Below are 21,151 nucleotides of genomic sequence, written 5' to 3' on the forward strand. Positions count from 1 at the left end.
CACGATGGAAAGCGATAACCAAAATGAGAGGTTAACGAAATTATAAATTATACCCCATTTTGATTATTATAGCATAGTATAGATAGTAAATTAGCATACTTAGAATTGATTTATAGAAAATATTCTAAGTATATATCTTCGAACTTGTTTCTTTTTTTACACGAAAAAAATAAACATATAATCAGATAATAATAAGATAATCTTACACTCCTGACTTATGATCCCCTGATTATCTTCAAATGGTGCACATTGTCCTTTATGTTTATCCTGTATGAACATAATTTGAAAGCACAAATTTTAAGTATTGTCCTGACATTTTCAGGGATGTATTATACAATATTCTTTGAAAATTAAAGAGATTCCGACTAAAAAAGAGGCACCATCGAATTTTTCTTACTCCTCTGAAAGGAGTTAGAACAACTCTTAGATCTACTGATGTTTAGGTGTATGATGAAAGGCAGGAAAATATATTTGTAGTGATCTTATGGGAGTTTCCTGCTTAGCGGTTTCGGTAAATGGTATTTAAAATTAATTAGGAGTGCAAAGATAATCAACACAATTTTATAATCAACACAATTTTAGGTTCTTTACATATTTAACTTATGATGCGGTTGAATTTTCGAGGAGATTATAAAAGGTCATGAACAAGAATGTAATGACAATAGGCTCGACATTATACATATTTTAAAGACTAGATTTTACAATTCAACAGGATTTCACGACGCAGTTCGGTGCACGTTAACCTTACACGTTTGTAACTTGAATGTTTTAATAAGTTGTTATTTCATAATAAACGAATATAAAACATTTATATAAACTATTGAAATCAACATACAAGCCAGATTTAAAGTAAAACAATGGGTAAACTATCATAAATTACGTACTGCGGATTCATAATTAAAGTACGTTTAATTATTGTGTGTTTGGATGCATTTGCAAATGGTCTCATCTCAAGAACCGAGGAAGCCCTATTTTGTTGCCGGTAGACTTCACATCAAATTGAATTTGCCGTTTGTACTCCTCAAAGCTAAAGTCCCTGTAAATTGAAGGTTCGCTACAACTCCGTAGCACTGTATCAGTCGTAGGACAAGAAAAATAGGCCACCGAGAACCTTTCAACTTGGCCATTCGTTACAACCCTGTGCCTCACACTCTTATACAAACCGTTGCTCCAAGCCTGCAAATATCACCCAACTCATTAGTCAATGATCCATGTATAAAAATATTAACTGCTCTACATCAATTACCAAAATAAATGTTGTATATTAATAAAAGATTCTACCTCGAATAGGTCACCGATATTGATGACTAAGGCATGAGGATTAGGTTTAATACAAATCCAAGCTCCATCCTTCATCAGTTCTAACCCTCCAGTGTTGTCTTGGTGCAATACGGTGAGATAGGAAGTATCTGTGTGTGACACTAGACCACAAGCTTTAGAATAAGCCTTAGGGCAAGGTGGATACCTGTTCATTCGAAGATAACATGAGCTCGGCACCACTTTGTCTGCCAGAAATGTTTTATAAGAGCAGATCCCGATGTTATCTGCTAATATTTCAGCTATTTTTCGAGTTAACTCAGAGACCACTTCAGTATATTCCTCAACCGTCGAGCTGCAGAATTCAATATTCAATTAGTTTCTAAACGGATTTTTTCTACATATATATAATAATTTATACTAGATAATTATGGGAGTTAATTCTGAACCGCTTTCTTCTTCTTCTTCTTCTTATTGTTTAGCTATAGCTGTGTAAACATTGCCTTTCCTATAATTCGTCACAAGTTATCATAGTAAAGCCTAGTAGTAAATTTTATTCAACAAGCGGAATTGTTGCAGATATATGAAAAACATTAGAGAGTTGAAATATATAAGGAACTTTAAGGTGAGGATTAGGTTGTTTTAGTTTTACTTATAAATATCTATCAAAGTAGTGTATACCTAAATGCTCCAAATCTGACAATACTAAATCTAACTTGGTCCGTGTGTATCAGGCTAAAATCCTTCCAAATGTGCAGTCTTTCTCTTCCACATACACACCCACGTACAAAGAGACTGATCCAAAAAGTTCGTTTAAGTATGAATAACCACTTGCTTGTAGCTACTCAGACAAAAGGTCGCTCAGCAAACAAGACAAGGTTGAGTAACTTAAAAGTATATCTAAATTCGCACCGCTGTGGAACCCTAATATATTCTTGTAAAATCCAAATTGAAAAAACTAGTGCCCCTAAGCAAGTAGGAATTTAATTAGGTTTCAACATATACGTGTGTGAGAGTGTAAAAGCTCTCATATGTAATTTAGAAAACGAGAAAAAGCTCTCTAAATTAAGGTGTTACCTTAGATGGTTTGAAGTCCTAAAATCTGAAACACTGGACACAGGAATGTGGAAAGCTTCGGACCATGAGAAGTGAGCGCGAGTCAAGGCTGCCAGGTTTCCCCAACGGTAGAAGCCCGTGGGTGAGTTTGAAGGATTCTGGTTAACCTTTTTGTGAAATGGCTGTTGGAACAATTTCACTTGTTCTTCTTGCAATTTCACCAACATTTCTTCACATATTCCATGATTTATAACTTGAAAGAATCCCCATTCTTTTGCTGCTTCTATTAATTCTTTCTCACACTCTTTTCGGCGCATCTTATGGCCCGAATTCAAACGACCAAGATCCACCAGTGGTAACTCGTAGAATTTCAATCTTGATACATCAATTGGCTGCTCATTAGTTTCTAATATTTTTGTTGCGGGCAGATTTCGAAAGAATTGCGCAAGTGGTGGCTCGCATTCCATGCTGAACTGAGAAAAAGCAATATAATAAATTAAGATCAAATTTTGCAAGTACTAATCAATTAACATATATTCACACACACATACACACATTTCATCTAAAGCTTACTTTGTTAGGGATTAATTTGTGGTATTAAGGTCTGCGCAGGTATATTAAGGCTAATCCATTTTAATATGAGTGAGACTAAATTTCATAGGAGATCGATGTTCATTGCTATGAGAAGTTTGTTCCAATATATATAGGTGAATTTTTGTGGCTAGGCTCAAGATATTTTCTTGTAATAATTGATCACTTGCTCTCCGATTTGTGGCCGGGGCACAAATTTCATAAAGTGAATAGCCAATTGGAAAGTGACAACCATATGAATGTATAATTCAAATACCCTAGCTAGCTAGCAGTTTGACACCGGCATCTCCGCTCTATGTAGCTCATACTCATACAAATTTCCACAAGCAACAAAATTTGGAGACAAACTAAAGAAACATGTAAACATACATATCTACACATGTATATTTCTAAATAATCTTGTTTTTCTGCTTCATCCAAAGAAAGAACTTACAAAAAAGAAGAAGAGGAGCAAAGTAAAATCAAAATTAATTATTTGCCTTTTGCTATTTCTTGAACAACTCGCAATATTCTCATATATTTTTCGAAACTCATGACCACACAATTCTGGGTACATTACGTTTCTGGTCTGGCCAAATGTGTACATACGAATTACGAGACATCTAGATTTTTAACGATAAAGCCCCACACGAAATAAGTTAGGTGCCTATCAGGGCCGGGATCCAGGGACCAGCTCCGAATTAGGGAGTGGGATAACCAGAGAAACTTGGCCCAACTGTATTAGATGGGACTGCTTTCACCCTTTAATTGATAGCGATAAGGTGATATTATTTATTTCTCCATTTTTATATATTTTTTTCGCAAGTAATTTTTTATATATAATAAAAATAACAAGATCAATGTTTATAGTCTTAAACTACATTATTATATATATTGACATAACATGTACTACATATCTAGAAATTAGCAGAGACCTAAGACCAAACTCTTAATTATGCTAATAAATGAGACACCAAAAAAATTGAATTTTCAGGTTACAAATTTTTTATATATATGAAAAACAAAAGAAAAAATTTAAAAAATACAGGCACAAAATATATTTTAGAGATATCACTGAAAAAATCAGATACGTCTCTCGCTTAGTTGGACTAACGTAAATGTTATCAATGTCTTATTTTTTTTATAAATCCTTTGATAAATTGTTGGAAACAAATTTTTTTCCTCTTGGGCTTTATATATCTCAGAACGGCTAGAAACTATTTTGATAATTTAGAGGCAATGTGAAAAAGAGTTCTGAAAATTATATATTTTTAATTTTTCAGTGACCAATGTGAAGTAAATATTTTTCTGTTATCTAGGCTGGGAAACTCCCCACAAAAAAAAAGGAAAAAAGAATAAAAAGACATGCAAGAATGTCTTTTCTGTATCCCTGGGCGGTGTTCTTACCTCTCTTCTGTGTCAAGTTGTTTTTTTTCGTCTGATCTGTAACTTCTAGATTCTCCTCCTATATTCTACGATAATCTTGCATTAGTGGGTTGTTAGTTGTTACTAGTTATGCAACTCATCTAAAGAGAAATTACATCTACGTTTTAGTTAGATATACAGTAATACCTTTTTATGCACGATAATATATATTCTTCATGTCATCCAAATTTTTACATTCTAAACGGATCTCGATACACACTACTTTGATTTTTATAAAAATATAATAATTTAAAATTTTTAAAAAAATTAAATTTTTATAATTTTTTAGAAAAAAATTAAGGCACTAGAATTTATAAAAATCTTAAAATATGTATAAAGTACGAGAAACAGATAGCAAAAAAACACGCTAACGAGTGGGGCTGAGGGAGTAACGGGCGCCGTCACTCCACATAATTAGCTTTTCGACTCCTTTTGAATAAGAGGGGTACCACACATGTAGAAAGTTGAGAGAAAGATTCGAAAAGCAAAAACCAAATTGGTATCTGGCTAATATGGATACACAACTTGTATTAACTTGGCATTTAGAATTTTGCAAGTATTATTTATCCTTTTTTGTAAATTCTCCGAAATTCTTGACGTTTGGATATGTAAATTATTAACTTAATAATTTAGCATTTTGCATATACCTATGTGTTTATCCAACAAATCAACATACTAAAGTCTCAACTCAAACTTATAAATTTATTAGGGAAAACTAATATTATTATAAATCACTATAGTCAGGTACTGGAGTGTATTTTTTTTTTCTTGTATTCAATAATGGTCAAATCATTAATATAGTATTAATATATTAGATGAACAGGAATTAAATTTATAGTGAAGAGACCAATTATATATTGAATGAACCAGGGGAGTATTAACATGTCTAAAAGAGGATATGTTCCCATCAAAAAGAACATAAGGCCCTGCAAAATATTTATCTAATCCTCGTGTAAAGCAAGAAACTCTAATCCAACAAGTTGTTGGGCTTAGCTATGTTTATCTCCTGGCCTTCTTAAATATATTTCTTTCAACATCAGGCCCACCAGTACTCGTAGTAGTAAATTAAAATATCGTTAATACTGACGTGCCAAACTTAAACGATGATGTCATCATTAATGATATTCCAAATGTGGTCAACATAAACAAGGCGGGTCTCCCTCCGCCTCCTCCTTGGTTGTAAACTTCATTATTTTTCTCCTCCTTGCTAATATTTGGTTTTCTAATATTTTATTCTCGTTCTCATTTTTTTTATCATTTTATATATCTACATTTGATTTTCATAAATTACATTTTATTTATTATATATTTTCTTATAATTAGAACTTCTAATAAGACGTTATTGATATTGATAATTTAAATAATACTTAAATTATACTTACTTTTTTTAATACTATATTGTTGTTAATATATATATATATATTTAAATTTAATCATATTAAAATAAATTTATAGTACTCCCTCCGTCCCTTTATACATTTCCTATATTGATTTCGGACACTATTTATGCTAAGCGATTAACTATTAATTTATATCTAATTTATAAGATCAAATATAGTTATGAATGATATAGCTGTATTTATATTTATTAGTACTTTAATATAATAAAAAATTTATATTTAATAATATTACGAATTAAAAATATTAATAATCAAAAGTATAAATTGATAAACGTGTCTAATATAACGTTTTTAGTTTTTAGGAACGGAGGGAACTAATAGACTCCGGTGATAACTATAAAATCTGCTCAGCCACGTGTACGCCACTCATGCACCCAAATAAAGGGGATGCAGAAGCACTGCAACCAAAGAACTGACCTCACTACATATTAATTTGATGATGCATAATACTTTGATATTTATTTGCAAAATAACTATAAAAACATTTATTCCATATTTTTCACATACACAAAAATAATTGACAAATAAAATGTTTTAAATTCTTTGATTATAAAAATACTCAGCTTGTATTTTCATAATTTATTTAAAAAAAAATAATTATCAGGCGAGTATTGGCATTAATATCAATTTAAAATTTATAAATCCTGCAAGTATTTCAATTTAATTAAAGATGTTTGGACGAGGATCTGATGGCAACAAATTTTTGATAATCACTAAAATTATATTAAAAAATTCAACGTCGTCGGCAACCAAGACAAAACATGATGTGACCTTAAAGGACTCACCGTTACTGGCAACGTGATTATGAAATAATCATTGTATCATGATTTTGACAAGTTCCAGTCATGCATTACATATACAATAATAATATTGGTCAACCAGAAAAGGACAGTTTATTTTTCCGCGATACCTGAAATCCTACACATTATCAGGTGTTTAATTTTATTTTAGTTAATTGGATTACTTCAACACTATTTTTTTACTCATTTATTTATGTATATCAATTAAACGAAAAATTTTTGTGTCAGATCCTTGTTTATTGCACAGTCAAAAATGCATGAGGACATATATATGTCACAAAAGATCAAATTCAAATTCTAGAAATAACAAGTATATAGATAATTTTTGAAATAAACTCCAATGTATGGTTTTACTAACATAATAAAAAAAACCAAAAAAATAGATTTTTTTTCCTTTAATTACAACATTTTTTTTGAATTTTTTTTTAAAAAAAGTTTATTATTTTATCTATTATTATTTATGAAGGTTTAAGTGCAAAATTTTTTGTTATATATATTTTGTTGTCAACACTCATGCATGAAGATTATAACTAATAACTAATAATAAATGCACCTGCAAAGTATGATGTTTTAGGATATACAAATGAAGAGCTTGGCTTAATCAAGTGGTTGAGTTTGGCCAGTGTACTTTGTGATTAGTATTGGGGAATTTTAGACCAGCTAATTCTGGTAAAAAAATGATCAGACATTCAACGTGAATCGATGCCAAATATACATATGCATAGTAATTTATAATGTAAATGATCATAGCTTAAAACTAGCCACATAATATCAGAAGCAGCTCACTTGACTAAAAAAATGCTGTGTACCAAATAATTATAAGTGAATATATGTTGTTTTTGTCATGAGTTGTTACCTCGAGTAGATAGCTGACAATCAAGCTTACTTCTGACCACCACGGAGAATTGAACGAGCACTCTAGCTAGCTGCTACGAAACCCCTGCTGCATTGAGTAAGAACCCCTGTTGCATTCAGTAAAAAGAAAGTTTGTATCAGTGATTGTTCAATAGTTTATTTTTGTGATAAATGCATGCAAATAAAAGACTACTGTAATACAAAACAAAAGAAGTAAACATCCTATTAACAGTTGTCAGAATATCACATACACAAACGAGACTTAAGTTTGTATGCGGTGAATAGTATATTCATTGTCGCATGCATGCTTATATAGATACACATATGAACCACGTTGATTACATGCATAAAATATGCGTGCAAGCTATGAGTTTGTTGCGTAATTAGGGACTTGTACCTTAATTAGACTTGGTTGACCCACTTTGTAGAAGGGCTGCTGATAAATTCTCAGTGTTTCTTTCTGCAAAAAAGATAATTAAATTCTCAGTGTTTCACACACACTGACACGCACACTCTGTCTGGCTAGGAAGGAAAAGAAAGAATATTGACAGACCCAGAAGGGGGAAGTTGTCAGTTCAGGAGAGGTCTATGACAGTATTTATAATGCTCATCGTGTCATTTTATAGTTAAGTTACGATTGGAGATAGTGCTTCCTTTTTCCTCTTACATATATATATATATAATGGGAAATTATCCACAGCCAAGTTGGCTGTTATACACCCGCCGCAATATTATATTGCGGGCTGTCGCAATATTTCATTGCGGCGGGTGAGTACACCCGCAATAAAATAATGCGGCTGCTGTATCTCATCCAACGATGGCTGGGGATCAGTTCCCATATTTAATTAGTCTTATATATGTCTTATATTTGTTGAGTGTCTGTTTTAATAAAAATGAGAACTTAACCAAGAATCTGGACTACAAGAGATACACCCTTAATTCATGCAAGAGGCTAAATGATAAGGTAATAACATAAGGTAATAACATATATATAACCGCTCATATATAATTAGGAGTAGTGATAGGTGTACAAAATTTTGTATAGGATGACATGACAATTGATATAAGGTGTTTTAATTGGGTTTGTTGATGTGAATACAGGCTCATTCCAATTAAAACTCACCAAAGTCATTATATACAAAATAGTATACATAATTTTGTATACCAAGCATTTTCCAATAATTAGCCGCCTACAATTTGATTCCGTATCCTATTTTTCATTATAACTGAATAATCTCATTAGAGGTAAATCTCCGGCCATCCGGTGCTAGTTCCAAAAATTGTTAATTTTTAAAAAAAAATTATGTAATAAATCACCATCCATCATTCAGGGGCAACTTTTTTTCAAACAAAATACTAAAGAATGAATTAGAAATGAAAAACTAACGAAATTTTTCAATTTTAAATTGATTATGTCGTATTTCTATTATAATATAAATTGTTGAATATGTTGTTTATATGTGTTTATTAAAGATACAAAAATACGGGGAAAATAATTTTTAAGTTGTGAGTTAACATCTATTTGTTATGATTATTATGCAAAGACAGCTTATTCGATCTTTTTTCTTTAATTTTATTCTATTATAAATAACAACATACTTTTCTGGTTAAAAAAAATCATTGTTCGGTTTTTCGACAACAAGAAAAAACCTAAAGTTATGCATTTTTTTTGTTTAATTCAATAATGACCCACTTTTGGTATAAGTACTTCTTCGCGTAGTTTCTAATTTCACTTTGTAAGCTTCAATTTTATCGAGTCTTCCTCACGGCCACTTTTGTATTTGAAAAATATTTCCGTAGGAAAAGTAATCTATCAGAACAATACTTTTACCGACTAATCCCAATAACTTATACTAAATTCCTATATTTACGGGATAACATGAAATTTCAAATTTCGAGATACGGCTAACGGGTCACATTTTGGCCAAGTATCCTAAATAGAGACTACCGAGAGCCAGAAGTGCAAACGGATCAAAATTCTATGATCTAATTAGCGTGCGACATTCACCTCTTGCAGGGTCTCAAATGAATTAGCTTATTCGAAAAATGTCTCGTGTTCAAAAGTTTAAAATAATTATTTTGAAATTGTTTCAAGTAAATAGTGGGACAAATTTTTCTGAGATGGCACAAGACATCTCAAAATTCCCAACGTCCCTATATAAACCTTAACTTTTCTAATAATAATATCAGGATGCAAGTGCATCCATATGCGTTTAAGATGTCAAGTCATGTTGTAACTATTTTGAAGAAGTTTTCGATTACGTAGCATTAATCAAGATTCAAGCTCCATTATTTTAATTACGAACACTACCAAATTGTTTTCTTAGGCACAAAATATGTACTTTATCTCTTTTCCTAAAAAATCGTCACATAAAACAATATAATTAACTACTAATTAATAATATATTGTTTTTACAAAAACCTAAAAATATAAAGACATTCCAAAATATTTAATTTTTATTTTTTCTACAAATTAATACTAATTTTGTTAATTATCAACATGTAATTGACTAGCTAATATATATATGTATATATATATATAAATTAATATAATATAACATAATGTTATGTTATGTTATAAACTAAGTGACCGTTTGTAAATCTTAAAATAAATAATTTTTGATTTAAAATGAATAATTGACTACCTAATAAATGATAACTATATGAATATTTATAAGTTGTATAATTATTTGGATAATTTTATAAGTATCACGATGCGGGTGCATCCATATACGTTTAAGATATCAAGTCATGTTATAACTAATTTGAAGAAGTTTTCGATTAAGTAGCATTAATCAAGATTCAAGCTCCATTATTTTAATTATGAACACTACCAAATTGTTTTCTTAGGCACAAAATATATACTTCTTTATCTCTTTTCCTAAAAAATCGTCACATAGAACAATATAATTAACTATTAATTAATAATATATTGTTTTTACAAAAACCTAATAATATAAAGACATTCCAAAATATTTAATTTGTATTTTTTCTATAAAGTAATACTAATTTTGTTAATTATCAACATATAATTGACTAGCTAATATATATATATATATATATATATATATATATATATATAAGTTAATACAATATAACATAATGTTATGTTAGAAACTAAGTGACCGTTTGTAAATCTTAAAATAAATAATTTTTGATTTAAAATGAATAATTGATTATCTAATAAGTGATAACTAAATTAATATTTATAAGTTGTATAAGTATTTGTATAATTTTATAAGTTGGATTTTTTTATACTTAAATTAACTAAAACAAAATACTTTTATATATAATTATCTTAATTCGTTAATTTTAAATTAGATTAACAATTAGAAACATATATTTTAAAACTAAAATTAATAAAAAAATAAAATAAGTTGAGAAAAAATATATCGTCACTAACATGCAACTTACGAGCTAATAAGTTATAAATTCCATTTATAAGTTGAGTGCACAAACACTTGTTAGGACTTATAAATATTGTGGACTTATAAGTATACTAACCTATAACTCGTGTGATGCACGAACTAATTATAATATTTGTAATTTTATTATTTTAATATTTATAAAAATAATTTGTAAAAAAACAATAATTATATATTAATAATATTAATGAAGTTAAAATATTTACATATTATTTTGTATGTATTATTCTATTGAAAAATATAAAATTTAGATAGTTAAAATCTAAGAAAGGTGAAGAGGGAAAGTAGAAGGCTTGAGTAGTGGTTTATGTAGGTGATTTGGTATTGTTTTTTTAAAATTATTTTTTTTTTAATTTTTTCTGGATTTATTAATTAATTTGTTATATTATAATTTGAATTACTAAAATTAATTTTGGAAGTGTTTTTTCCCCTACAAATGAGGTAACAAAAAGGTTGAGTGCGATTAAAAATTAGGTTGAATAATAATTCACAGAGTTTTTAGTTATATTAGATACTTGATTTATTTTTTCTTATTTAAATTTATTTGTATAAACTTTGATTTGGGAAGTGTTATCATAATTTTTAGGAATATGGTAACAAACCGACCAAACGAAATCATTTTTGGCTTATAATGGTATTGTATAGATTAAAAAATATTTGTTTAAACTTTGGTTTGGAAGGCGTTATAGTATTGTATAGATTAAAAAATATTTGTTTAAACTTTGGTTTGGAAGGTGTTAACATAAGGTGGTATAACCAACTGAAATTTTGTTTATAATAATATAGTATGTAATTAGTTTTTTTTTCTTAAAACTTTATCTAATCATAAATTATTCAAGTACTTTATATATTTACAGTAAAACATAGCATATCAATAAAAGCAGAAAATTGAAATTTTTTTATGATCGTGATGACTTGAAAAGTCGTTTTATCCACAAATATATATATATATATATATATATATATATATATATATTTTGTTGAGATGCCCAGTAATATGATATGTGATGCTCGTCAACCGCTATCATGATAACATCTTCTGGTAGTTCACTTTATGTACATGGCTAATTGTTTATACTTATTTTAATAAATGGGCCAGATACTAGTGAAAAAGACATTATAGGAAAAAAGAGGTAATAAGTATATGAGATTAGCTTACGGTTTTTTTATTTTTTCAAATTTTAATAACCTCCTTAACTACTTAAAATGCTATTTTTGTTAATATATAATTATTTGTTATAGCAAAAAAAGTAGATTATATTAATAATATTTTATTTTAAAAAATGCATTCTAACTAAAACATTTATAATTATTCTAACTCGACTCAACTCTAAACTTATATAATTTACAAAATTGTTACTAAAAAGAAATTTAGAACTTTTATTTTATTCACAATCTTTTTTTAAAAAATACTGAACGAAAATATGCGGTCAATTAAATTGAGATGAAGGAAATATATATTAGAGAAGTACAATGTGAAGAAAAAACTTAATTAATACATGTACCGAGTACTAATTTCTCTTTACATCCAAATTTAATTTAATCCGTGAAAAATTGTGAGTACAGGAAATATGTTGAGGTAAATATTCAAAATCATCCCTTTAAACCATATCAAATTAATCACTGTATGATAATCAATTTGAAAATTTATATTTAACTTATTCACTGAAAACTTGAAAAATAAGCTCAAATATTTTTAAACGTGTTTATATAACAAGAGATTTATGCAAAACAAAACTGATGTCGGCAAGGCAGCCAATATCTAACGCCAATTAAAACAGAGCTCGATAGTGTCCATCTGTTTTAACTTATTCAGCCGACCTAAATTTGACTCATGGGCCAGATTTTCTATCAACATCTTCCGGCTTATCACTATTAATGTGTGTACCAAATTGCGACTTATTCCCCCTCTCTTGACAGGTGTTATACAGGGCTCTTAAGTTTCATCTTGATACATTGTCACTTTATCAACATTGACCTCGTACGAAAAATAAAAATTTATTGTTTTTTATAATTAAGGGAATTAAATAATACTCCCTCCATCACAATAGATTGTTAACATTTGAAATAAAGGATTCGCTACGTTTTTTAATACTCTTATCTAATATGTTTCCATGTTGAGTATTTTAGATCAAATCAAATAAAACTAGTTGGGTCGATAGAGGTGGTGAAATAGAACCTTGGCATCAATATTTAGCCGGGCGGGTCGCTTGAGTGTCAAAACAGTTCCATAACTTATTTTGATTTATTTAAAATAAAAATTTAAATATTTAAAATTAACTCAGAAGAAAAAAGTTTTTAAATTAATTTAAATAATTATAATAGATAAAAGTCTTAAAATACGTGTCAATCCCTTTATTTCAAATGTTGGGACGGAAGGAGTATTGTATTAGAAATAAGGTGTACTTATATATTAAGGTTTGAGATGGACTCGCTGGCTGATGCAGATTTTCGGGGGACGGGTTTATATAATAATAAAAAATAATCAATTTTAATTACTAAATAGTAATTTAAGATTATTTTTTTTGAAAATTCTACTCTTGTTACCTTGTTATTAGCAATCAAAATTATTAAATAATAGCTCAAATAACTTAAATTTGTAAGGGGGGAGGTGGATCTCGGATTACCGCCCACAAAAGTGTACAATCGAACCAAGTGAGTTCCAATGCCATTACTAATTGAAGGCACACTATCTGAATTATATCAGTATTTTAGGGGGTCAAGACCCCTCTAGACCTCCTATGGATAAGCCTGGTATCTTAACATGATACAGAATAATATAGAATTTATAAGGGACTGACTTTTTATATTGTATCGTATTAGAAGGGGAGTGAAAATCCTTACCTAAGATTTTGTAAAAAAATTATGCACCCTAATGGTATATTTTCTTTATTTAAAATTATAGTCATGTATATATTTATTGAATCTCTGCGAATCTGTAGCAAATTGTCACATGAGTGTTTTCATATCAAAATAAAAAACTTATATTTATAATAATTTGAAATAATGATAATGTTATATTATTTTTAAAATGTATTCAAAGATTATAACCAATTTTATTGAAGAAAGATCTCTTACATGTTTAGTAAATTTTGGATAATCATTATTTTACCCAATCTTTTCTTTTGAAAAAAATAATAATGAAAAGTGATACAGCATCTACAAGAACAATCGAGTCGAACAAACATAAAATAAATAATATCACTGATTAATCTAGTTTTTATGAAGACACAATCAAGCGATTTGTTGAAATTGATATATACACATGCATCGCCTTCATCCAAACCAGTTTGAGCTATCGATCGTAATTGCAATCCCATATAAATCTTTATCATTGAATCAAACCTTTGAAAATCTGGCAGATCTAACGTCCTGGACATAAAATTACACCAAAAAACACACCAAGCTCTCGTAAGGAGAGAATAAACAAAATCCAAATAAATTGGGAACAAATTTCACCCAACAAAGATTTTATCAAACAAAAATACAATCTTCAACGATAAAAATCCTTACCCGGGGAGGAGTATTATTGAAAAACACGAACAAAGTAAGGAAAATAGATGATTTGGGATTTTACACCGGTGAAAACTGACGAAAGCCCCGAACGGCGGTTAGAAAAAATAGAGGCTGGGAGAACTTTTTTAAGACACGTTCAGTTGTATGAAATTTTTGAATTAGATCACAACTGTTTCTCGTCTAATAAAGATTGTAGGGTGACTTCTTAACATAAATCAATAAATTTTGATGTTTAAAATTTTTTACATAAACTATATTTAAAAATTATGTAATGTTAAAGAAAATATTTGTGAATTATAAAAGAAGCGGCTGCGGGTTATCTACGATAAAAAAAAAAAAAAAAAACACAAATTCATATTTAGAATTGAATTTGTCTCGTAATACGTAAAACTTTATCATATGTAAAATTATTTCACAGTCGTTATTAAACTTACAATTTTCAACGTTCTCCTTTGGTTAAGACCAACTTGTATTCTTATATTTAATTTGATAACTAAAGGAATCTATTAACCTAATTTATTTAACTTATATTTTTGTAGAATAATAAACTTTTGAAAAAAAAAACATATTAGAGGTGCGAGGGAGTTAACAAATACACAATATATAATTTGGCATTGCGATTGCGAAGCAGTCAGCGTCATTTCCTAAAACAGTGAGGCTAGCAGCCGTCGCCAAGCAATAATTAGCTACTTGTGCCAAATTCTTATCACTTGCATAGAGACTAGAGTACATAATTAAATAGCCTCTAGTGCTTGGGCACAAAAGAGAATCTTTAAAGTTGTAATTATCAAACAGAGTGATTTTTTATTAGGCTAGAGAATTTTGAAAACTACCCGAGACATTTCAGCAGAAAAATTGTAGGCAGCACGTTTATAACGCATGTTATTATTCCATGACACAACCGTACAGAAAAATTCGAACATTTTTAATTAATACTCTTTCTATTTTGTAGTATTTGCGGATTCAATCACTAACAACAAAATTAAGTATTTGTTAAAAAATTAGTAAAAGGTAATAGAAAAATTATAACTATCAGTACAAAAATAGGTCTTAACCGATCATCCATAATGGTCGATTTTGAACATAAATGGTCGGTTATGACCCTCAAAACCGACCAGCCCATGTCGTCAGTTTAAACATGATCGGTTATCTGAATTGGTCATTTTTAGCAGTTATAATCGCCCAAAACTACGATCATTTATGATCTTTTGCATCCACAAAGATGTTGACCATTTTTCTGACACGTGTCATTACGTGACAACATGTGGCATCCTATGTCATAAGAATTGAAAGATAACCGACCATAGCAGTTGGTCGGTTATGTTGTTTTTTACTCTTGTTGACCAGAGACAAAATCAACCGTTGTCATACCATCTCGTACAATCGGTTACGCGACGGTCGGTTACAAAACGGTCGATTTTATTCTTGTCACGTAACTTGAGACAGTGCCGTTTTGTTATTTTAAATAGACATAACCGGCCACGTGACGTCTGGTCGATTTTAATTGCCCATTTCCCGTCGGTCGGTTTTATGCCGTCGATTATAACTAATTTTCTTTTACCGTATACAGTTATAAACAAAAATTATAAACTAAATTATCATTTTCCAACTTAAAGAGCACTAGGTCATCTGTAGGTAGGTCATCTGTAGGTAGTACACGTCCTGCTTCAGACCAACTTACAGAGCACTTTGCTGCATCAGAACTGTTGAAGTTTGTGAAGCGGCTTTTAATTCGGGTGATTACGATAATGATTCATATGATTTTCAGAGATTTGTTGTTGATGCCGAACAACCGTTGTTTGAGGGCATCAAGTGCACAAAGTTAGAGTCAATGTTAAAATTGCACAAATAGAAAGCTAGGTTTGGAATTAGCGACACTACCTTTACCGAGCTGCTCTCTTCAGTTGGCTCTATCCTTCCCAAAGATAACGTGTTACCGCCTAACACATATGAAGCGAATAAAACTTTATCCGATTTAGGCCTAGAATACATAAAAGTTCATTCGTATCCCAATGACTATATACTTTACATGGGCATACATTCTGATACTTCTCAGTGTCCTAATTGCAAGCTATCTCGTTGGAAAGTACGGAAGAATGGCCAATTTAGGGTCAATATTCCAGCCAAGGTCATGTGGTATTTTCCTATAATTCAGAGATTTTAACGGTTATTTAAATCTCCCTCTACTGCAGAACTCATGACTTGGCATGAAAATCAGCGAATAAATGACGACAAGATGTGACATCCGGCCGACTCTCCTTCTTGAAAGAATATCGATTACAGGTGGTCCGCCTTTGGTAGTGAACCTAGAAACAATAGGTTGGATTTATCAGCGGATGGTATAAACCTAAATACTAATGGGTTAATCAATCGATATACTTGCTGGCCAGTAGTGTTGGTAACGTACAATCTTCCTCCATGGTTACACATGAAAAGGAAGTTCATGATGTTGACTGTTTTAGTTCGTGGTCCACATGAGCCGGGAAATAATATCGACGTTTATTTATAACCGCTGATTGATGATTTGAAAAAACTTTGGGAAGAAGGTTAACGAAACATGTATGACGCCTATAGTAAAATATATTTCATTCTAAAAGCAATTTTGTGTGTGATAATCATGTTCGCCACTGTCTCGATGCTATGCAGATCGAAAAAAAAATATGTGTGTGATTATCTGCTTGGGACGTTACTAAATATGTGAAAGTCAAAAGATAGTGAAGCGGCATGTCGTGATATGGTTGATATGAGTGTTAGACATGATTTAGCTTCTCAAGTAGGATAAAAGAAGACCTATCTGCTTCCTTCCCCTTTTACTTTGTCGAAGGAAGAAAAAAAAATATTGAACTCATTCTTGTCTATGAAACTTCCCTCTGGACATGAATAAAACATAAAAAATTGTGTATCCATGTCTGATTTGAAGATATGCGGATTTAAATCCTATGACTTCTATATCCTTCTCCAACAACTCCTCCATGTTGCCATTCAATCAGATCTTCCGAAAAATGTTAGGGTCACAATCATACGACTGTGCTTCTTTTTCAATGCTTTATGCAACAAAGTTATTGATGTCTTGAAACTCGATAAATTGCAGTCAAATGTCATAATAACCTTGTGTGATTTAGAAAAAAATATTCCCTTCATCATTTTTTGATGTAATGCTACATCTTATTGTCCACTTAGTCCTAGAGTTGTGTTTATGTGGACCGGTATTTTATAGATGGATGTACGCCTTTAAACGATTCAATAAAGTGCTAAAGAGCTACGTACGAAACCGATATTATCCTGAAGGTTGTATGGTAGAAAGCTACCTTAAAGAAGAATCGGTTGAATTCTACATGGAATTTCTAAGGCAGACTTGTACAACTGTCGGCATTCCAGTTGAGCAAGGCAAGCAATCTAGTCCATTATCTGTGGCGATAATAAAGGTCGTGGAAGAAAAGGAGCAAGATGAGACTCGTCTACATGTCCTTCAAAATAATGATTAAGTGTATCCATATATCGTGTATGTTTATTTTATTAACTTCTCCTATTTGTTTGAAGATGCAATTTTTACGGGTTATTTCTAATATTTATGCTTATTTTCAGAATGCACAAGGAGTATTTGGATGAAACTTTTCCGAGGGATGAAAAAAAGTGTTCATTGGCTCATGGGAGAGCACAATCGGTTATTTGCCGATTGGTTTGAAAAAAGTAGGTTTTGTGTCTACTTAAATGGTTGTTATTTGTAGTTTGCAATTGACGACTCTTTTTTTTTAATTATATAATATTATGTGTAGGTAAGTTGTGAAATGATGGAAAATCACGATGCTATTTCAGAAACGATACGATGGCTCGCTGGAAAACCATCATTTTTTATTTTAACTTATCAAGGTTTTTCAGTCAATGAAGTCCGATACTTTACGAAGGACCGAGATGATGCGCGTGTTGTTTAAAATAATGGACTTTTTGTGGTTGCTAAGGCAGTCCAGGTGTCTAGTGCGAAGGATTTAAACCCCATTGAGAGTGATATGACCTTTTATGACATAATCTTGGAAGTATGGGAGTTCGATTACCATGAGTTCAAAGCCCCACTCTTCATGTGTAAATGGGCATAGAATGATAAAGGCATAAAGATTGATAATCTTGGCTTCACACTTGTGGATTTCGAACGACACGACCATAAGAAGGATAAATATGTCCCTGTTGACCAAGTCAACCAGGGGTTTTACATTAAAGATCCAGTTGATCCTACTTGGTCGATCGTATTAACTTCCACAATTCGATACTATCAAGAGTTGTATAACAATGATGATTTAGGTGATACAATCATGGAACATCCTCCCTTCTGCTCTAACATCCTTGCTTGTGATGTGACAACTGGAGATGTTGCGCATAGTATTAAGCCTAATGTTGAGGGAATTTGGGTTAAAAATGATCCATATAATGTAGCTCTATGTACTTTCAGCTTATTATAATTTAATCAGCATATTTAATTTTCTTTTATAATTTATTTGAGTAAATGAACAATGCTTCTAGTGACCATTTTGTATAATTTTCCAGTTATAATTTTGAATGCATTTTTATTCATGTATATGTAATTTTGAATGCATTTTAATTCATGTATATGTGCCTGCATTTGTATCATTCATGTATATTTACATTTAACCAATGACTAATGCCTTGTTTTATTATAATAATGACTAATGACTAATTCATGTATACTTTCCAAATTTTTCGGACTAAGCAATTTTCCAACCAGTTGAAGGAGAACCAAAGTGTAAACCACCAAAAGCAAAAGAAATATTGGTAAATGATGATTGTCTTGCTTATGATCAACCCCGTCCATAAGAAAAGAAGGTATATTTCACAAATATTCTTCTAATTATACGGTGCTTCAAATTTTAAAGTAATTATATAATTTACTCCTTATAATTATAGGGTCCACAAATTTGTGAGCTTCCTGTGGATAAAATAGAAAATAAGGTCACTTTTGGTATTGTTTACGAAGATGATGAAATGAATATTTCGGTACATGGAGTGCCCCTGAATCCTGGACATGCTCGTGTGTCGGTTGATAACACATCCAACCAGACACTTTAGTTACTGTGCCTATACCTGGTGAAATAGAACAAGTTCAAGAAACAGTTGGTTCTCACTTGGCATGGCCTCAAAATTTAATCAGCCTCCGGACAGTGGTATTTTACATGTGCTTGTTAGTTGCTAAAGTTGTATAAAATAGGGTTAATTAGGTGAATAAATTTTGACTTACATTCTTTTCATTTTTTTATAGAAAAAGAAAAGAGATGTGTTGCAGTCAAAGAACAAGAGTGAGGTGCAAAAAATTCAACAAAAGTTCAGTCACGTTAAGGTGAGCAAGAAAGTGCCACGCCAATACAAGGTTTTGTATAAATATGCTACGACATTTATAAGCATTGTTATAGTTTGACATGATTGGACAAGCTGCGATATCTGCGTTTATGGCGCAAGTATTTATTTTCTTGGTTTTATGTATTGCTTAGAGTTATAGCACTGTTTGAATTATCGTACAACAGGCCTGCTAGTAATTTTATTTTCTCCCACATATGTATAAGCACTTGCATAGTACAATTAAGATGGTTCACAAGAATGATGACGTGGTCCTATATGGATTTTTTGATCCTGGCGCCAACTTTAACTTGAATGTTGAATTTCAACAGAATGTTGGTAGTTGGTTAAAAGAGGGTAATTAAAATCACATATTCTTTCTTCCACATAATCATTAGTAAGTATTTTTAAATGCATATTGTAATATATTAAGAAAAAATTAGGTTTTTAGGCTATTTTTTAAAAAAATCTGACTTGTGTAAATTTATACTAATACAGTTTTCACTGGATTCTGGTCGTAATATGGGATGGTGACATTTACATTCTCAATCCTTTGCCTCATCCAACTCATTTTGATGAATTGGAAAAAGCTTTATCAGAGTAATATTATTCAATTTACGGCTGTTTTAATTTATTTCTTGTATTTGAAATATGATTCTTGACACCATGTCATTATAATATACAGGATAATAAAGCTCGTAAAATCAAGAATCTTGTAGTAAGTAATTTATATTATAATTTTTGATACTGTACTTTCTAATTATGATTTGATTAGTTTTTTTTTGAGATGATTTTTATTATTATCTTAATAGGGATCCCCGAAACGGCCTGGTGGGGTTGAATGTGGTTATGTGGTCATGAGGTACATGAAAGAAATTATTGAGGACAAGGAAATTTCTTTTACTTCTAAGGTCTGTACATTCATTTTTTATGACTGAAGGTGGCATGTTTAGATAAATTTTGTTCTAGTTTCCCTTTTCGGTTTACTCAATTTTTAGTAGGCAACCACGACTCGCAAGTCTTACACTCTAGAGGAGCTGGACGAGGTTCACTGTGACGTTTATCAACTTCATTCAGGATAAAATGTAGTTTTAAAATTTCCTTGCCTCGCTACTTTTGGTATCTTCCCATGTAAATTATGGTTTCACAATGTACTAGATGATCGAACTTGTAAGATGGTTTGACAATGTGTTATAACTGTTTTCGTTTATGTTTATTGTTGGCTGGATATAAAACTTTGATTGTAGATCTTTTGGATCTTGATGTAGATGTTTCGGTTGTTGGTTGGATCTTGAATTTGAATCTTGGTTTTTGATTTGATGAAAAATGGTTGGTTGATTTGTGTTATTTGGTTTAGTAGCTGAATTTTTAGGAAATTGGTTGCAGTTTTTTGTTATGAAAGCAGTTTTCTGGTTCATACAAAGACAAGGATGCTCAATTTAATTACAATAGAACCAGACATCACATTGTTATTAGAACCTCATGTTAAAAACCATAAATATAC

General features: G+C 30.6%; 1 protein-coding gene across 1 annotated transcript; it reads right to left on the minus strand.

Annotated features, from left to right (window-relative positions):
- Positions 1 to 785: 785 nt before the first annotated feature.
- Positions 786 to 3,012, minus strand: LOC141717235 (gibberellin 2-beta-dioxygenase 8-like). The gene is made up of 4 exons (XM_074519328.1): positions 2,887 to 3,012; positions 2,335 to 2,786; positions 1,282 to 1,612; positions 786 to 1,176 (listed from the first exon to the last, which is right to left on the minus strand). Exons 2-4 carry the CDS (start codon positions 2,778 to 2,780, stop codon positions 946 to 948), a joined length of 1,008 nt encoding a protein of 335 aa, XP_074375429.1. The 5' UTR covers positions 2,781 to 2,786; positions 2,887 to 3,012; the 3' UTR covers positions 786 to 945.
- Positions 3,013 to 21,151: the final 18,139 nt, after the last annotated feature.

The sequence above is a fragment of the Apium graveolens genome, chromosome 4, assembly GCF_009905375.1.
Source record: "Apium graveolens cultivar Ventura chromosome 4, ASM990537v1, whole genome shotgun sequence".
Taxonomy (NCBI): Eukaryota; Viridiplantae; Streptophyta; class Magnoliopsida; order Apiales; family Apiaceae; genus Apium; species Apium graveolens.